General features: G+C 31.7%; 1 protein-coding gene across 1 annotated transcript in view; it reads right to left on the bottom strand.

Annotated features, from left to right (window-relative positions):
- The window catches only part of LOC129219017 (autophagy-related protein 16-1-like), a 126,267-nt gene that overhangs the window by 62,281 nt on the left and 48,160 nt on the right, over window positions 1-15,826 (bottom strand). Inside the window, exon 6 of the mRNA XM_054853337.1 lies at window positions 13,708-13,868. Within this exon, the coding sequence (XP_054709312.1) occupies window positions 13,708-13,868 (161 nt within the window). The remainder of the gene's footprint in view (window positions 1-13,707; window positions 13,869-15,826) is intronic.

The following is a 15,826-nucleotide window of genomic DNA, read 5'->3' as shown; positions in this document are numbered from 1 at the left end:
AAAGGAAGAGCTTTGAAAGACCAAAATGCAGGAGTTTGAACAGTCCTTCAAAAAATTTCCTAAATGAAAGAGTATTGGAGAAGTTCTGAAGGAGGATACGAACTCTATATTTATTCAACATATGACTACATTCATGGAGAGGATATTAATTAGCTATTGTCGTTTGGTCTACATTGTGTGGGCTTTTCCTTTTTCTTCTTTTATGCACTGATGAAGGCGCTTGCATTTGACAGCCCCAAAACAGCTGTTTGCTGAGTTTTTAACTCTATTTTAATACTTTATTTGTACTTTATACACATTGTGTCGTTTTACTCATTCCAATGTACGAAGTTTTTGACTACTTTTTTACGATATTAATTAGCTTTTGGTAAAACTTCTGAATTTTATCTTTTGCTTAGCATTAGATTGCTCGTTAGGAGCACATGCTGTTTGCTCTTAAACAAGTTAACAAATAAACAAAAACGCCACTTGCTTTTTTTTTTCGAAAAAATATTGTTACTTCAAGATTTTTTTTTTTTTTTTTGCGAAGACAAGTCTGTAGAATAGTTTTTCCTTACACTTTTGCCTCTCCAAATGCATTAATCTGAAATTGGACAAAATCAAGTTAAATTAAAAATAATAATAATTACACAGTGAATAGTTTTACAAATTTGGACACAAGAAATTTTTTAAACTGTAAACCCAGGGTATCTCAAAAGTAACTCTCTTCAGTGACCGGAGCAGAATAGTCCCAACGTAGTCCATGCGTGTAAAATAGACACCCAATCTAAAGTGTGAGGCACAGTGGTGATGGATGGATGGCATCTGGGTTGTAAAATGTCATAAACATTCCCCTAAAGGAATCCGGCCAAACCTCCTCGTAATTTGCCTTTTACTTGTAGAGGGTAGTTGTGCGGATGTTGATCATTTACCACCTTCCAGTTTCTTGCTCCTATGGAGCTGGCTGCAGGCATGAAAGAAAAAAAACAGCAACCTTGCTGCTGGAGGAGGTGAGGGTGCATGTCTGCAACCCACCAACTTGATGGGATAAGGGTGCATGTCTGAAACCCACCGACTCTGCAGTAGGGGGGCAGGGAGTACTCACTTAAGCACAAAAATGCAACAGGCACAGACAGGGGAGGAGGAGGCTAGTACAGGAGGCGTAAGCTACTGGACCAACCATTCCTGAGAAGGTAGGAGAAACCAAATGTCTTCAGTTGGGGGTTTCTACTCCTTCCCTTGCACAAACTACTGTATCTTAAAGAGTAAGGACAAGTCAGCCACAGTCTTATGCTCAAGCAGTGAGGATGTTTAAGATGGCTGTTGAGAGAGAAACCTTCCCCGCTGAGAGGTTATGTCTCAATGAAATTGAATATATTCAGCTTGTCATCCTAAAGAGGACAGAGCTGATTCTCTCTGGGGATCACATGCCAAAAATGCAAAAGGATTCTTAACAAGAATAGTATTAAGAAGGCTTTTGGTCTTCTTAAAGGTATTTACACCTTAAAGCGGCACCTTGCTATAATGGGTGTCAGTAATGATCCAATTTGCTGAGGTTACCTCTTTAATGAGGGAACAATTACTCTCACCCTGTGTGATTGTGAATTGTTTTCTGCCTATAGGTTTGAACAACTTGGTCATCATTTACTTGAATTATGTGAGATTCGTCATAATTTAATTAGGTGTTTGCTGAATTTTAATCAGCGACTGATCTGTTTTAAGATTACTGTTTGGGGACTAGCACAATAGACCTCTAGTCACAGGGGTTGGTTAGGTTGAGCCCCCCCCCCCCCCCCCTTTCTTTTATTTCATCTCAAAAGTAAAATGTAAAACTCTCCTTTTTTGACGATTTAAAAAAAATATTTTGATTTAATGTATATTCATTTTGATTTTACACAATTTTTTGGTGGAATATGTTTCAAAAGTTTTTAACCGACATATTCCACAGATACTTGCATATGGAGTAGGGATGTGTTGTTAATGAAGGAACAGGTCTAAAAGAATGAAAATGAACCGGTCAGAAAGATCTCCTAAAAAATGAATGATTTTTCTTTTGAACAGTGAACAGTTTGGATTATTGTATTGCACTTGTGATAAAACCGCATCTTTTTTTTTTTTTAATTACAATCAGAATCATCTTCAAACTTTTAATCAATCACAAATTTCCTTTTTCTCAATACAATATAATACATGCATTCATTTCGAACCATTTTTACTTTCTGTTTTATTCATATTTTTCTTTAACTGTTATAGTTCATTTGCATTTTTTCAATGTGTCCATTAGTAATGTTTTTTGTAACTTTTTCAAGCTACTAACAAAATGTTTGGACTTTACAATTCCTATCCAACACACTTGTTAAAATCCTACTTAAGCTTTCTGTCGCCAAAATTATTTCTAAAAATTCCTTTTATCTCTTTGCTGACAATCTTTATGTCTACTATCTAAAATATCCCTATTAACTACCATCTAATATTAATTTGGCTTTCTTTTTAACTAGCTTGGCAATTGCTAAGTCTTAATTTTACATTCAGTTTCCTGAGAATTTTGATAGGGATTATTACAGTCAATTTTTTCCTCATTTTAATACTTGCAGCATTTTTTTTTTTTTTTTTTTTGTAATCCCATGGGAACGGCGGGATAATTTTGAAGCTTCCTAATATTTAACTAGTCCTCTTTTTAAAATTAAATTATTCGGTACCCTGACTGAGTTACAGATATTTTTCTTTTTGCTTTTATCGTTATATATGATCTATTCGTAAATACACGTGAACTTTCTATATCAGAACCTAAATAAAATATTTTTCCATGCATTACTTTTTTGGGCATATTGTTTTACTTTTAGCTAATTTTAGTTGTTTTTCTTTAAAAGAACATTGCTGGTATAATGAAACATTTTGTATGTACGTGAGTATATCTTGCAGTGATCACATGCAACATTGTAAATGAACAAAGTTGTTCAAATGAACGTGTTCAGTGAATGGGTCAAAACAATTAATGATCCTCTGATGAACGGATCATTAAAAAGAACAAAATTGCCATCTCTAATATGGAGCAGAAACTTTGACCTTCAACAGCCTATAAGCTTTTTAAGTGACATGTCTCAGTTCACACAATCTTCTTTGATTTTATGTGATTTAAGAATTCCATATAACTTGAGTCAGTTTTAGATTCATTTGTTCAGCCACCAATACAATAGGTTAAAATCTTGCCATCAAAAAAGAATAGTTTATAGAAAAATTCTTAATCATCTTGAATTTAAATAAATAATTTCTGGGTGTGTCTGTATCCCTATCTCCTCCAGACTGGCAATGTCTACCAGGTCAATACTGGTACATTGGATACAAGACATCCAGGGGAAGCCATTCTGCTGTCTCACCCTTCTAAACCTTGAGGGGCAAACATCCAGTCCTGAGGATTTCCAAAAATGTTCTGACATCCCCCTAAAACCATCATTTCCCTCCCCTCCCCCCACACACAGGCAGCATTGAGTCACACACTTTTCAAAAAATCAATGGTGTTACAAAGGGTGCTACATTTTAGCCCTAAATTGCCAAATCTCGTGCACCATTTTGCTGCTGATACATTGATCTTATGCACATTAATTATTTTACTTTCCTGAACTTAGCAAAAATAGTTATCAGTTCTTGAACACTCAAAAGAAAAATAAGAAACAATAGCCTGAAGCATAACGTTCTTGGCATCAGTAAAGTATTGGACCTTTTTTGCCTTACCACCATTCATGGTAAAAGATGTGAATTTCAATTCAAAGTTAAGAGCCTACATGATTTTTTTCTGCCTCAGCAAAAGTTTTTATTGGTATTATCCTTCTGGAAGCAATTAGAATAAAAAGAACTGCCAGCACAGTCATTGCCTTAAACTGTGAAATTTCCTTACATGAAAAACAACAGCTAAAAATAATTTTCTAAAACGTTGTTTTTACAATATTTACCTCCAATAAACATTTGCTTTCCTGGAAACTCATTAACTGTTCTCTAATCTATATCAAGCCATACGTAGGTAGTTGAAGAGAGGTGTTTCATATAATCTGTATAGGGATATTGGTCGACCTGTACAAATCTGAGTCTTTTTTTTTTTCTTCTTGTATCATATATTGGATTTTGGTTCATTTTATGACTAATGACTTGAAACTTCTCAACCAGAATATTTTTGAATATCCTGGTTGAATATTTTTGGCAGCTTGGATTATAAGGTAAGTAATGTTTTGCAAAATTCTTTGCGGGCAGGTATATGATAGAATTCTATCATTATAGTCTTTGGCTTCTGATAAAAGGAACAAAATCCCTGTTTTAATTCTAGTATTAAACTAATTTTAAAATAACTGCAATTCTAGTTTATAAAACATTTTGTTGAGTTTAAATTTAATTGTTTCTGCTCCATATTGTAGCTTGCAGTTTCAGTGCATTTATTATGATGTGCTATTGCAAAGTACAAGCAAATCTTATTAAAATTTTGTGTCCCACAATAGGATGAAACTTTCACTGCTGATGAATACCAGTTTCATCACTCTGCTTAAATTTCCAATATATCTATATCATATAATGTCAATTTTTTTCTTCACTTTTAACTTTATCTAAGAATTAGTTTTATCTCACAGATTTCAACTATTTTCTCAAGGCGATCTGAGTCAATAAAAGAATAAAATCACATGACACTATCCAGAACAAATCTGATCTAAGTTCCTTGGACTGGCAGGATGCACAGGTAGATGCAAGCTCCTTAAACTATATTGTATCTAACTATGATAAGTCAACTTTAAGTGATTACAAAACAGTTAAGAAGCAATACAATACTAAATTTAAAGCCAGTAAAATTACAATGTTGAATACAATTCAAAAACTAAGCAACGATCTGGATATTTAACAGGTCAAATCAGAAGCTCAGGATGTAGAAATAAGGACATTAAGAATAGAACTGTATGGTTCTAGGAATGAAAATGCTAAATCTGTTAAAACAGTTAGTTCTACAAGAAATAATGCAAAAAAAAAAACTGAACTATTAAATAACCTATTTTTGAATGCCAAACACAAACAACAAAACTCAAAAAACAAGAAATGATTCAAGCAATTATAAAATCAATTCTAAAATTGCTCACAAATAGTTAAGACTTATTTATCTAACAAAAATTTAACAATAAAAAAGAATCAAATAATTCAAATGTGAATACAATTGATGATGAATCGGAGGTGTGACTCTCTTCAGCCCTGCCAATGCAATCCCCTCACAAACTAACAATAAAGAAAACTCAAACACTAATTATCAAATGGAGTAAGTTTTTTGATAGTAATTACACTATCTGTAGAGGAAGACTAGAAGGGAGATGCTTCTCCCCTCCCCCACCCCCTCCTGAAATTTCAACAACAACTACTCATATTAATAATAATTTTAAACTTCAAGTAAGAAAGAAATGGGGTGTATCCCCAACATGGATAGGCAATGTCACAGTCCTTGACAGGCAACTGAAACTTTTCACAGAATTGACTGGAAAAATTACAGGAAGCTTATGCACAATGACAAACTCATGAGCAAACCATATTACTCAAATGTGCATAGAATCTTAAAAGCTTATCTCAATAAAATGCACATAAGAAATCATACAGTCCTCCTCCTGGAAGAAAGAATTATCGAAGCAGTCATTAAGAACTACCAAAATAATTAAAAAAAAAAAAACCTTGCTTGCTTACAGCACCATAAGAATGAACAGGGCTTTTATCTTTCTTTCCAGATTCAATTGCACAGGGGTCACTGCATGAGCTTCCTTCCCCTTTCCTCATTCATTTGAATTTTAATAAATGTAACCAAGTAGTATGGAATTTAAATTTCACCCATAACTTAAAAGTTACCATCAAAGAATTTAAAAAAAAAACACAGTGAAACAGTGCTGGAACTGTCAAGGCTTTAGTCATAGCTCATATGTTTATTCCAGGCCAGCAATATGTGTCAAATGTGCGGATAGTCACAGATCCTCACAATGGAGTTAAGAAAGGAGCCCTCACATGCCAGCTCTGTAGTGGAGCACACACATCAAACTACGAAAATGCCATAGAAGGTCTTATAGACTTCATGAAAACATGGCAAAATGTCAAGGTAACATGAACTTAAACCAAATCTTTAGACAAAAACTAATTACAAGAAATTCACCATCAATTCAAACATTAAAATGATTCCAGAATAGGTTTACCCAAAAAACAAAATCAAACTGAAGTACAGAAGTACATCATTACTAAATAAATGTTCAAAAAGCAAAACTTTGAAAGGTGAAAAAAGTAATTACTCAAGGCTATTACAGTCAACCCTCGTTTATCGCGGTTAATTCATTCCAGACTTTACCGCGATAACTGAATTTCCGCGAAGTAGGATTCTGTATATTTTTTTCTAATTAGATCGCATAAAACTTACTTACGGCAATTTAAATAGGTTTTTAATCATAGTTAGAGCCCCCTAGACATGAAACAGCACCTTTAGCCACCATTACATTTGTATTACTTAATATATTGCACAAAATGAGAAAATTAGATTTGTTAGACATAATAGATATCACATTGTTAATTATTGAGAAATAAACTATACACACACGCAGTTCTTACATACTACTACTAATCTATGAAAAAACCTCAACTTGTTCGATGAAGAATCAATTGCCTGTTAGTGATCATATGTGCCCCCGTCTTCTCTCTACATTTACGTGTACAACTTAAAAAGCTAGTACATTGTTGAAGACCATTTGCATACGTACTTATCCCCTAGTAATATTACAGTGATTTATACTTTCCAGTTAGTGCTTAGCCGTTAAAATGAGATAGCGATTCCCTACACTTTCTTCGGCGATTTTATACCTCCACTCCCTCAACTAGTACAACTAGCTCAGACCTTACTTAAAAGCTTACCTTACTTTAAAGACCTATACTTTGTTATTCTTTTGTAGAAAAAAGTTTACACGAGCGCATAAAAAAGGCTAACTACTATATTTGAAAAGAAAAGAAAAAAAAAATAAACGCGATGTAGTGAAGTCACAAAAGTCGAAGCGCGAAGTAGCGAGGGATGACTGTAATGCTGTTTTTGGTGTGAAGTTTAAAATTAATGAAGTTTTGTGCATTTCTTGTTACTGAGTGTGGTACTTTCTTTTTTTTTTCAGAAATGTACAAATCTCTTTTCACTAAACTTTGGGTGTGTCCATGAAGATACATTAATTTCCACTGGTTTAAAGAAGATTTTGATCAGTTTTAAAAGAGACATCAAAGTGTCAAAAAAACATTTGAAGCTTTTTTTCTTCTTTGAAAAGTATAAAATTTTCTAATTATTTATGTAAGTGAGAGTCAAAAAGAGAGAGTGGGGTTTGATCTAAAAACTGCATTAGGCATAAATTCTTTCCACAACAAAGTTAATATAAGAATTGAAAATAAATTAAAACAATAAAGAGAGAGGCAAACATATCAATTTATTTTTAAACCTCTTTACAACATGTTTTAAAATGAAATAACACATTTTCAATACATTTCTACGTCAAGTATTACAATTATGTAGAAAAAGACTTATACTTTCACAAAGGCACTTTAATGTTCTTCACAGTTCACTTTTATTAACAAATAATTACTTTCATTCTCTTGAGTTATTAATGAAAAAATTAAAATATTATATTCATTGCCTATTATTGAAGTTTCTTTTGAATAAAACAAAAAGAAACCATACATAACTTAGAAAGGATTGAAGGTTTCCGTACATCATGTGAACTGTATCCTTTTATCTTCTTAGCAATTTTACAATCTTTGGCCTGCAATTTACATTAAAATTGCAAAATGCACATTATGGCACAACAAATGAAAAAGCAATTTATAACATGACTCATCACTCTTAAAGCAAAAAATTTATAATAAAAAGTGCAATAATTTTACTAATACAGATGTGTTACCAACATCCATGCATTTAAAACAAATAATCAAAAAATATTTAAAATTTAATGCACGCAGGAGTTTAGGAAATATTTTTAACTAATTAAATACATTGCTTTTAACTTGTACTAAACAGTGTTCACGCTCAACTACCCGTAACCTGGGTCCCATGGAACCATTAATGAAATAGGTTTGGGTGGAAAAAATCAGCCAATTAAATTTTGAACAGAAAATCTTAGCGTATAAATGAGTAATATAAAAATATATACGTGGGAAAAAAAGGCATGAAATAAAATAAATTGGTTAATTTTCCCCTAATTTTTTGTAAAATTATTTTCAAATAATACACATGCAAGACTTAGTTATGTGAGAAACTATTTGGTCAGTTACAATGAGATTAAATGGATTTTACCATAAAATAAAAAACAAGTGCCTCTGATTGATCAAGCAAAAAGCACTCCCTTAACCTTTGTTTTCCTGGAAATTTTTCTTAGTGAAAAAAGCGAACAGCCCCTCCCACATTATTATTGGCAATTACATGATAATAAAACAATCGCAAGCGAATGAACCCAACGCAAAATCGTGGTAGCAAAAACGAAACATTTTCTCATATGAGTGTGAAAATTGCTCATTGGCAATCTTAAATAAGTATATTTGTCTTTATTTTGACTAGTTCAAAATACCTGTTTTGGCTTTTGTGATATTTTTGAAATTGCACCATTTTCAAAATGGAGCGATCGAACCCGACTTTTACAAGTCCAAATTAAAATAGCCCATCAGAAAGAGATGAATTACTAGAAAAAGAACAAGGTCAAAGTGCTTTTGTATAAAATTCAAGAATTTATAAGCAATTTAACAAGAAAAATGTGAAGTTCAGAACTTTGTGCTTCGCCTTTTTTTCCCCCCTCCTTTTATTGGGGATGCAAAATAATGATTTTCAAAAGTAATTCTAGTAACATGAATGCAAAATAGCTATATTTTTACTGTGCAGTTGTCTTGTATTAATCATGAAGATTGCATTTAAACCACTCTTACTTTTAGTCTTAATTGCTATTTTCAGGAATTTCTTCAAGATAAAAGTTGAGGGATAGCTTATTCTTAGAATACAGTACAATGGCTTAGAATTTATGAACTTGCTCCCTTAGCTCTGCCCAGGAGGTCACTGTAAGCTCCAGTCTTATCACTAAAACTCCACTGACTGGTCAACAATAGGGGTGTGTTTGAATAGCTGATAAAGAGATAGGGTCATTTTGATCCCTCTCTGTTGATTCTCATGGTCATTGAAGCTTAAAAGCATTTACTAAATAGATCTTCAGCATTTTCTTAATTTTTTTTTCTGGTTCTTATCTTTTGGGTTTTCTGGGACTCTGGCAACTGATTTTTCATGGAAGTTGCGTCCTTCCGGCGAATTTGCGTAAAAAACTCGCTGTAGCTCGTAGATGCGAACCTTGACTAAAACAATACGGATTCAATAAAGCTAGAATATCTAATCACGATCAAAACTATCATGCATAAATATATCAAGTATTATGCACATAACAGTAAGGAAATTTTATATATATATATATATATATATATATATATATATTCTACTTGTAGACTATTTTTTGAGTGTATAAAAAGATACAAAAACATTTACAAAAACATTAATCATTCTTGCTCGTCAGGTTATCTGCTTGAAAGGTATGTGTAATTTTGCCAGAGACTAAAGATCAAGATTAATGGTGGCCGCTCAAGATGTAACTAAGTAAAACAGGGGTAAATAAAAACTTTAGCACCATTCACCACCTGGTCACTCCTCCCCTAACCCCACTTTGTTATCATTAGTATTTTCTCAGACCAGTCTGGATATTTTAACCCAACAGCATATCTTCACCACAAGCAGTACGGCATCTAGTCAGGAGTCGGAGTGGAGATATAGAAAAATTTAGGTCACAATTAGTGGCAAAATATTAGGATATTTTTAGGACAATAAATAACAAATATCAACAAAAACAAATATCGCTTTTTAGAGCATAACAGTTTTGTCGGCTTTCTACGGATCTGCATCCCCCCTGTGGTGTTGACATTTAACAAGGGCAATTTCTAATTAATCTGTGGGTAACATTAGCAATTGAGGTAAACGAAAACATAAGGGCCTGCATACTGCCATGCTAAGAGCAAAAATGGTATCTGCAGCTGAGTTCAAATTGAGAAATTGCCATTTAATGTTTTGCACCTCCATGCATTTTATTCAGATTTAACTTTTTCAGACTTTTTAAAAAATATTTCCCATTCTCAAATTAGAATAAAACATTGTATTCAGATGAAATATATGACAAAGAACCACCTACTGACGGTAACTCAATTTTGATAAAAGTACAGATGTGACTTTTGTGTTTAGCAGGGCAGTATAGTGGATATACACAAAAATGTACACAGAAAACGAAGAAACATAACCACAGGTAAGCACTGAGTCATTGTCACTCAAATGCAAATACAAAATAAATGTTTTAAACATGGATTCAGTCTAGTTACGAGAGTATCATTCCCCTAACATACATAACCTTCAATCTGGCTTGAGGGGGTAAACTGTCTAGCACGACAAGATGTGCAGCCTTACATTTGTAACCTCATTGAGGATTCTTTGGTGTCCAATTACATGATACACAAACATGATTGCAGATCCTTAGAAAACATTAAAGAAAATGAAAGCATGAGATTGCTGAGAAGGAAGAAAAGAGGAAATTCGTGTGACATGGAAAATATGGAATTTTTAAAAAGTAAGTGCATTTAAAATGATGAAAGTAGCAATGTTAAATCTGTTTGACGTTTTGAAGGAAGACTAATTTCCCAATTGAAATTCAACTGTTTTAAAACCTAAGATATTACACTCAGTAATTTCTTTAACTGGTGAAAAATAAATAAAAAATTGCTTTTTGTAATTATTTATCTTTTCCTACTTTTAATCCTAATTCTTGAGAAAATACTAACTCAATTTCCATGTGGAAGATTATAGCATGCATAAATGTAATTGTTTAAGGAAAGAGTAAATTGCATTGCTGAAAGCATTGCTACATTGGCATAGTTAGGCTGAAAAAAAAGGATTTTTCTCATTTTTTGCAGCAGGGTTTAAGGATTTATATTTCACAAATTGTGACATAGATTATCCACCACAGAATATTTTTTAAATCCACTAAAATTATACAAATGTTCTAAGTATCACTAAAATTTTAAAAATCTTAATAAGACTTAAATTTACTTGGAGTTTAAAGGCATCAATGTTACATTGGTTCTCTTAATGTAAAGAATGGGACTTGATTTTCCTTCCAGGAATGAAAAAAGTTTTAAAATCTAGATTGAAGAAAATAATATTCAAAAAAATTCGTCCACCTGAACATTATTGTTTGATGCTTTGCAGACAAAAATTTCAAATCATGAGTAGGATGCAAAAAATTACACACTTCAATGCATAGATACTGTAAATAGAACAGGAAGAAAGAAAAATCTTAGAAGTCTCTTTTCTCTCTATTTTGGATCATAAAGAAAAATCTTATGATTGAAATAGCAGAAAAAGAGACGAAATTAAAAATAGAGATTACATGACATAAATATGAAGAAAAAAAAAAGAGACAAAAATGATCAACTTCGAGGACATCACTAGAAGACTTTCTTCATGCTTTTTGACGAAGACGAGAATCTTTTTTCATGCTTTGTCTCAAATTTATATGTTGCAAACCTTCTTTCAATAGCAATCTTGCTATAGGAATGAACTAACCATTTTGACACACCATAAATAGATGAAATAGCTTGATGTTTGAACACCTTAAATGTTCATTCAGAAAACCTTTAATGCACTTTTAAAATGATGATTACAAAAAAAGGTTTGAAAACTCATAAAAAAAAAAAAAACATGCACCATACAGATATACCTCAAAACTCAAATTTTGAATTGGTAGCCAGTGGCTACCAGATCCTCAGAAAATGGTAGCCAAATCTCAAAAAATGATAGCCAACCTTTTTAATTTAAATTACTTAATTTATTTTATACCATTTATTTATTTAGTATGTGTGTATATGTCATTGGCGTAGCAAAGAACTTTTCGTATAAAATGATAATTAAAATAAATAAGTAAATAAAAAATATTTAAAAAAATTAATAAAATAAAAAGCGAACTGAAAAATAAAAAAGGAAAAAAAGGTTGAGGAAACATTTTAGAGGGGGGGGGGGGGAATTGAACTTGGGGGGAACGGGCACCCCTGCCCAGATATTATTTAACACATCTTTTGCAAACTATAATCTGCATTAATTTATCTTTAAGCAAAACACATCACGATAAATAAATAAAGAATGAAGATCATTATTATTGTTATTATTTTTTTTTCAGCTTTTAAAACTTCTAGAAACATCGCAGCTTTCAACCAAAAGACGAGTTAGTTCCTTGATAAAGAAAACAAAATACCAAAAACTTGAACAGCATGTAAAACCTAAACCATTTGCGATTCTACAAAAATATTTTTTTGCTTTTTCAAATGCATGCAAAATTTTATAAAAATCGAAGACTGAGTGTCAAAAAATCAATAAATAAAAGAAAGGCAAACAATATAAAACAAAACGGAAAAAAAAAATGAAATAAAAGATCCAGCAGAAGAAAAAAAGGATTTCAGCAGTATTCTTTCCACCTTCTCTAGACGCAAGGGTTCCATTTTTTTTTTATTTATGTGTTTTATAAATACAATTGTACTTCTCTTTATTTATTTTGGAACAGACATTTTCTTCTTTTAACTGGTGAAAAAGGACAATCTACAACGTGGCGCCATTTTGAAAACGCGGGACGCCATTTTGAAAATTTACCGCGAAACTTAAAAATAACAATTTTTTTCAGGAGAAATAAAGTAAATAAAAGGATATGTCCTCTCATCCAGTAGGTTTTATATTTTAAAAAGAAAAAAAAAAGGGAAAAACAAACAATATGATTCGAAAAAAAAAAAAAAATCAAAAATCTCACAAAAAAAAAAAAATTTTTTTTAGTGATATCGTTTTTACCTTGTCTCGATGCATTTTGACTCAAAGGCGCCATTTTCGTTTATTCATATGTAAACCAAATGTACAAAATTAATTCCTCTCATTTATTTTGGAAAGGACATTTTCATCTTAACTGGTAAAAATGAACAATCTAGCTACACGACGCCATTTTGAAAACGTGTAGTTTAAAAATACCGCAAAACGAAGAAATAGCCATTTGTTAAAGAGTAATAAATTTAAAAAATGAATTTAAGATCAAAAAAGCATAATTTACTAAATTGGTGTATGAAATTTGTCTATTTTTACGATCGCGTGTAAAAAAGCACAGTTTTCGAAATAGCAAGTTTTGTAACGAATTTGCAGTCGTGATTGCGATTTTTGTTTCTATTCAGAAGCACAATTGCATATAAATATAATAGTATTTAAAATACATTAAAATATTTGCATTTTGTGGTAAAATAATTCTTAATGCTGAACGTAGAGACATCAGAAAGTGGACAATATTCCCCCCCTCCCCCTTCATCCCCGGCGATCCGATAGCCGAACTTTTAGTGGACAAAAGAATTTGGGGAGAGGTCATATGTCAAGATTATAGGTCAGGGAAGGTTGCATTGCTGAATGGTAGCCACATTGGCGACTGAAGTGAAAGTAATGGTCGCCAAAATTTGAAAATTGGTCGCATTTGGCGACTGGCGACCGCGAGTTTTGAGCTTTACATACAGACCAATAAAAATTTCAAAAAAATATATTCAAAATCACTACCTTAGACTGCTGAAAAATGAAAAAGTGCGATTAAGATTAAAACTAGGAAGTACCTTTGAAAGAGCTCTGTTTCTGCATTAAGTCTATCAGCATCTACAGCTTTTAATTCAATCAAACGTGCAATTAACTCTTGATTTTCTTTCTCAAGCTTTAGTTTCTTTTCTTCAACACTTGAATAAGTGATAAGCAAGGCATCATACTCATCTCTGATAAACTTAAAAAAGAAAGAAAAAAAAATTGGGTACTTACAATATTATTTTTGTGCACTAAACTTTTACTCAAAAAGTAAGAAATTACAAGACATGTTAACACCAGGTATGTATATGGGTATATGGCCCTCCACTAATCTGATGTGCTAGTTATGTGAGTGACACTTCACTCAAAAAGAAGGGGCACCCCTAATATACATATGTCATAAACAGGAAGCATTTTTATAGCTGTATAAGATAAAATTATTTTCCTGAATGATTTATGAAGGGAAGAAATTGCGAACTCCCTTTGCAATAAGAAGCTTTAAGTAAAAGCAATTGAAAATTACCCCATTTTGATATATATTTTTTAATTGTTGCTAACAAGTTTAGTAATTCCTCCATGATATGCTTACCTCCATGAAATGTTCGATACTAATTGTTTCTTTCATTTGTAATTTTGGAATGGCAACAGTAGTTATTGAAGAATTAATATTGTGTGCTCTTTTTTCCTCGATAAGCTGAGGCAAAAGAAGCAGTGGTCTCAAAATTGCGCTTCATTCCAAACTAGAACAATACAGTAACTACTTTTCAAATTCTTAATTATTTCAGTTGATTTTTGAAGGATAAGATTGAATTAAAAATTTGAGAAAAGAGCAATTACTTCATTTGCATGCTTTATTAAATTTTATTCAAGCATTCCGGGGTTCCTACACAAAATAGAAAACAATTTTCAAGAAGTTTTCGAGGCGTTTACAGGGATAAAATGATGTTTTTCATGGGCTAGTTAAGGACTGTTTGAAAGAGTGAACCTTTTTACAATAATAAAATGATAAGTGCTGATTAGGTTCTAGTTCATAAACATGTTTCAACATTAAACAAAACTTTTAAAGCACACAAAAAAAGCTTCAAAATCAATCTTCAATAGTGGGCAGTAAAGATCAGATTGACTACCATTGACTTAACAATAAAAGTATATTATAAAACTGAAGACTAATGTAGTATAATCAATAACTTAAATAATTTAAAAGGAAATTTCAAAATTCATTTTAAAGTTTAGCTATGACTATGTTATCACGAAACATATGATGAAATGTTCTCCCAATGATTGTTCGTGTTATACAAGTCTCTAACGTTCACAAATTTTTGGCATCTAATACGTCATTTTTAGCCATGTGCAAATCAAGAATGCCAATATTTGAAGCTGCAGATTTGGCATAATAACTGATTGCCAGGGTAAATTATTAAAACCTTAAAAACAAAACTTTTAAAAATTAACTGAACAAAAAGTTAATAAAATAAAAAATAAAATAAGCAAATTTAAAGAAACTTTTGTTTAAATACTTCCTAACTTTTAAAATAATTAAAATTTTAACAAGATGCAAAAGAATTGAAATTTCAAAAAATTCAAGCAATTTTCAAGGAAATCGAGTTTGATGCAGGCAAGTTTCCAAAAAAAGATTTTTATTAAAAGCATAATTAGTTGAAAATTAGAGTCACTTGTTCATCTTAAATAAGTTCATTCCTCCAGCGCACAAAATTTGTAGCTGGTTGTTCAAAAAAAAAGTTTCACAAAATAATTAGATTTATCTGAAGAAAAATCAGCTTTTTGGAAAATAGCAAAAAAAAAAAAAAAAAAACCTGGAAAACAATACAAAAAACAGTGGCAAATAAATCGTTGATATTTTTTTAACATTCCCCTTTCCTGCAATAATAACAAAATTTAAAGACTTTTCACACATTTTAACATTTTTGAAACTTTTAAAGCATTTGAAAAGGAAACTTTTTGTTTCCAGCAATTTTCAAGGCTTTTTAAGAGTGATAATAAGTGACCATGATAATGAGTCTTTTCAGAGTTTTAATGACAGGAAGGCACAATTTAGATTTTTTCAACACATTTAAGCAGGGGTTTCCAAACTTTTCCAAATCGCGGCACCTTTTGAAGAATTATAATTTTCTTACAAGGCACCCTAACCCTAGCTCA

The sequence above is a fragment of the Uloborus diversus genome, chromosome 3 (genome assembly GCF_026930045.1).
Source record: "Uloborus diversus isolate 005 chromosome 3, Udiv.v.3.1, whole genome shotgun sequence".
Lineage (NCBI taxonomy): Eukaryota > Metazoa > Arthropoda > Arachnida > Araneae > Uloboridae > Uloborus > Uloborus diversus.
Note: the sequence above shows the minus strand (reverse complement) of the source record. Positions and strands in the feature narration are given on the sequence as shown.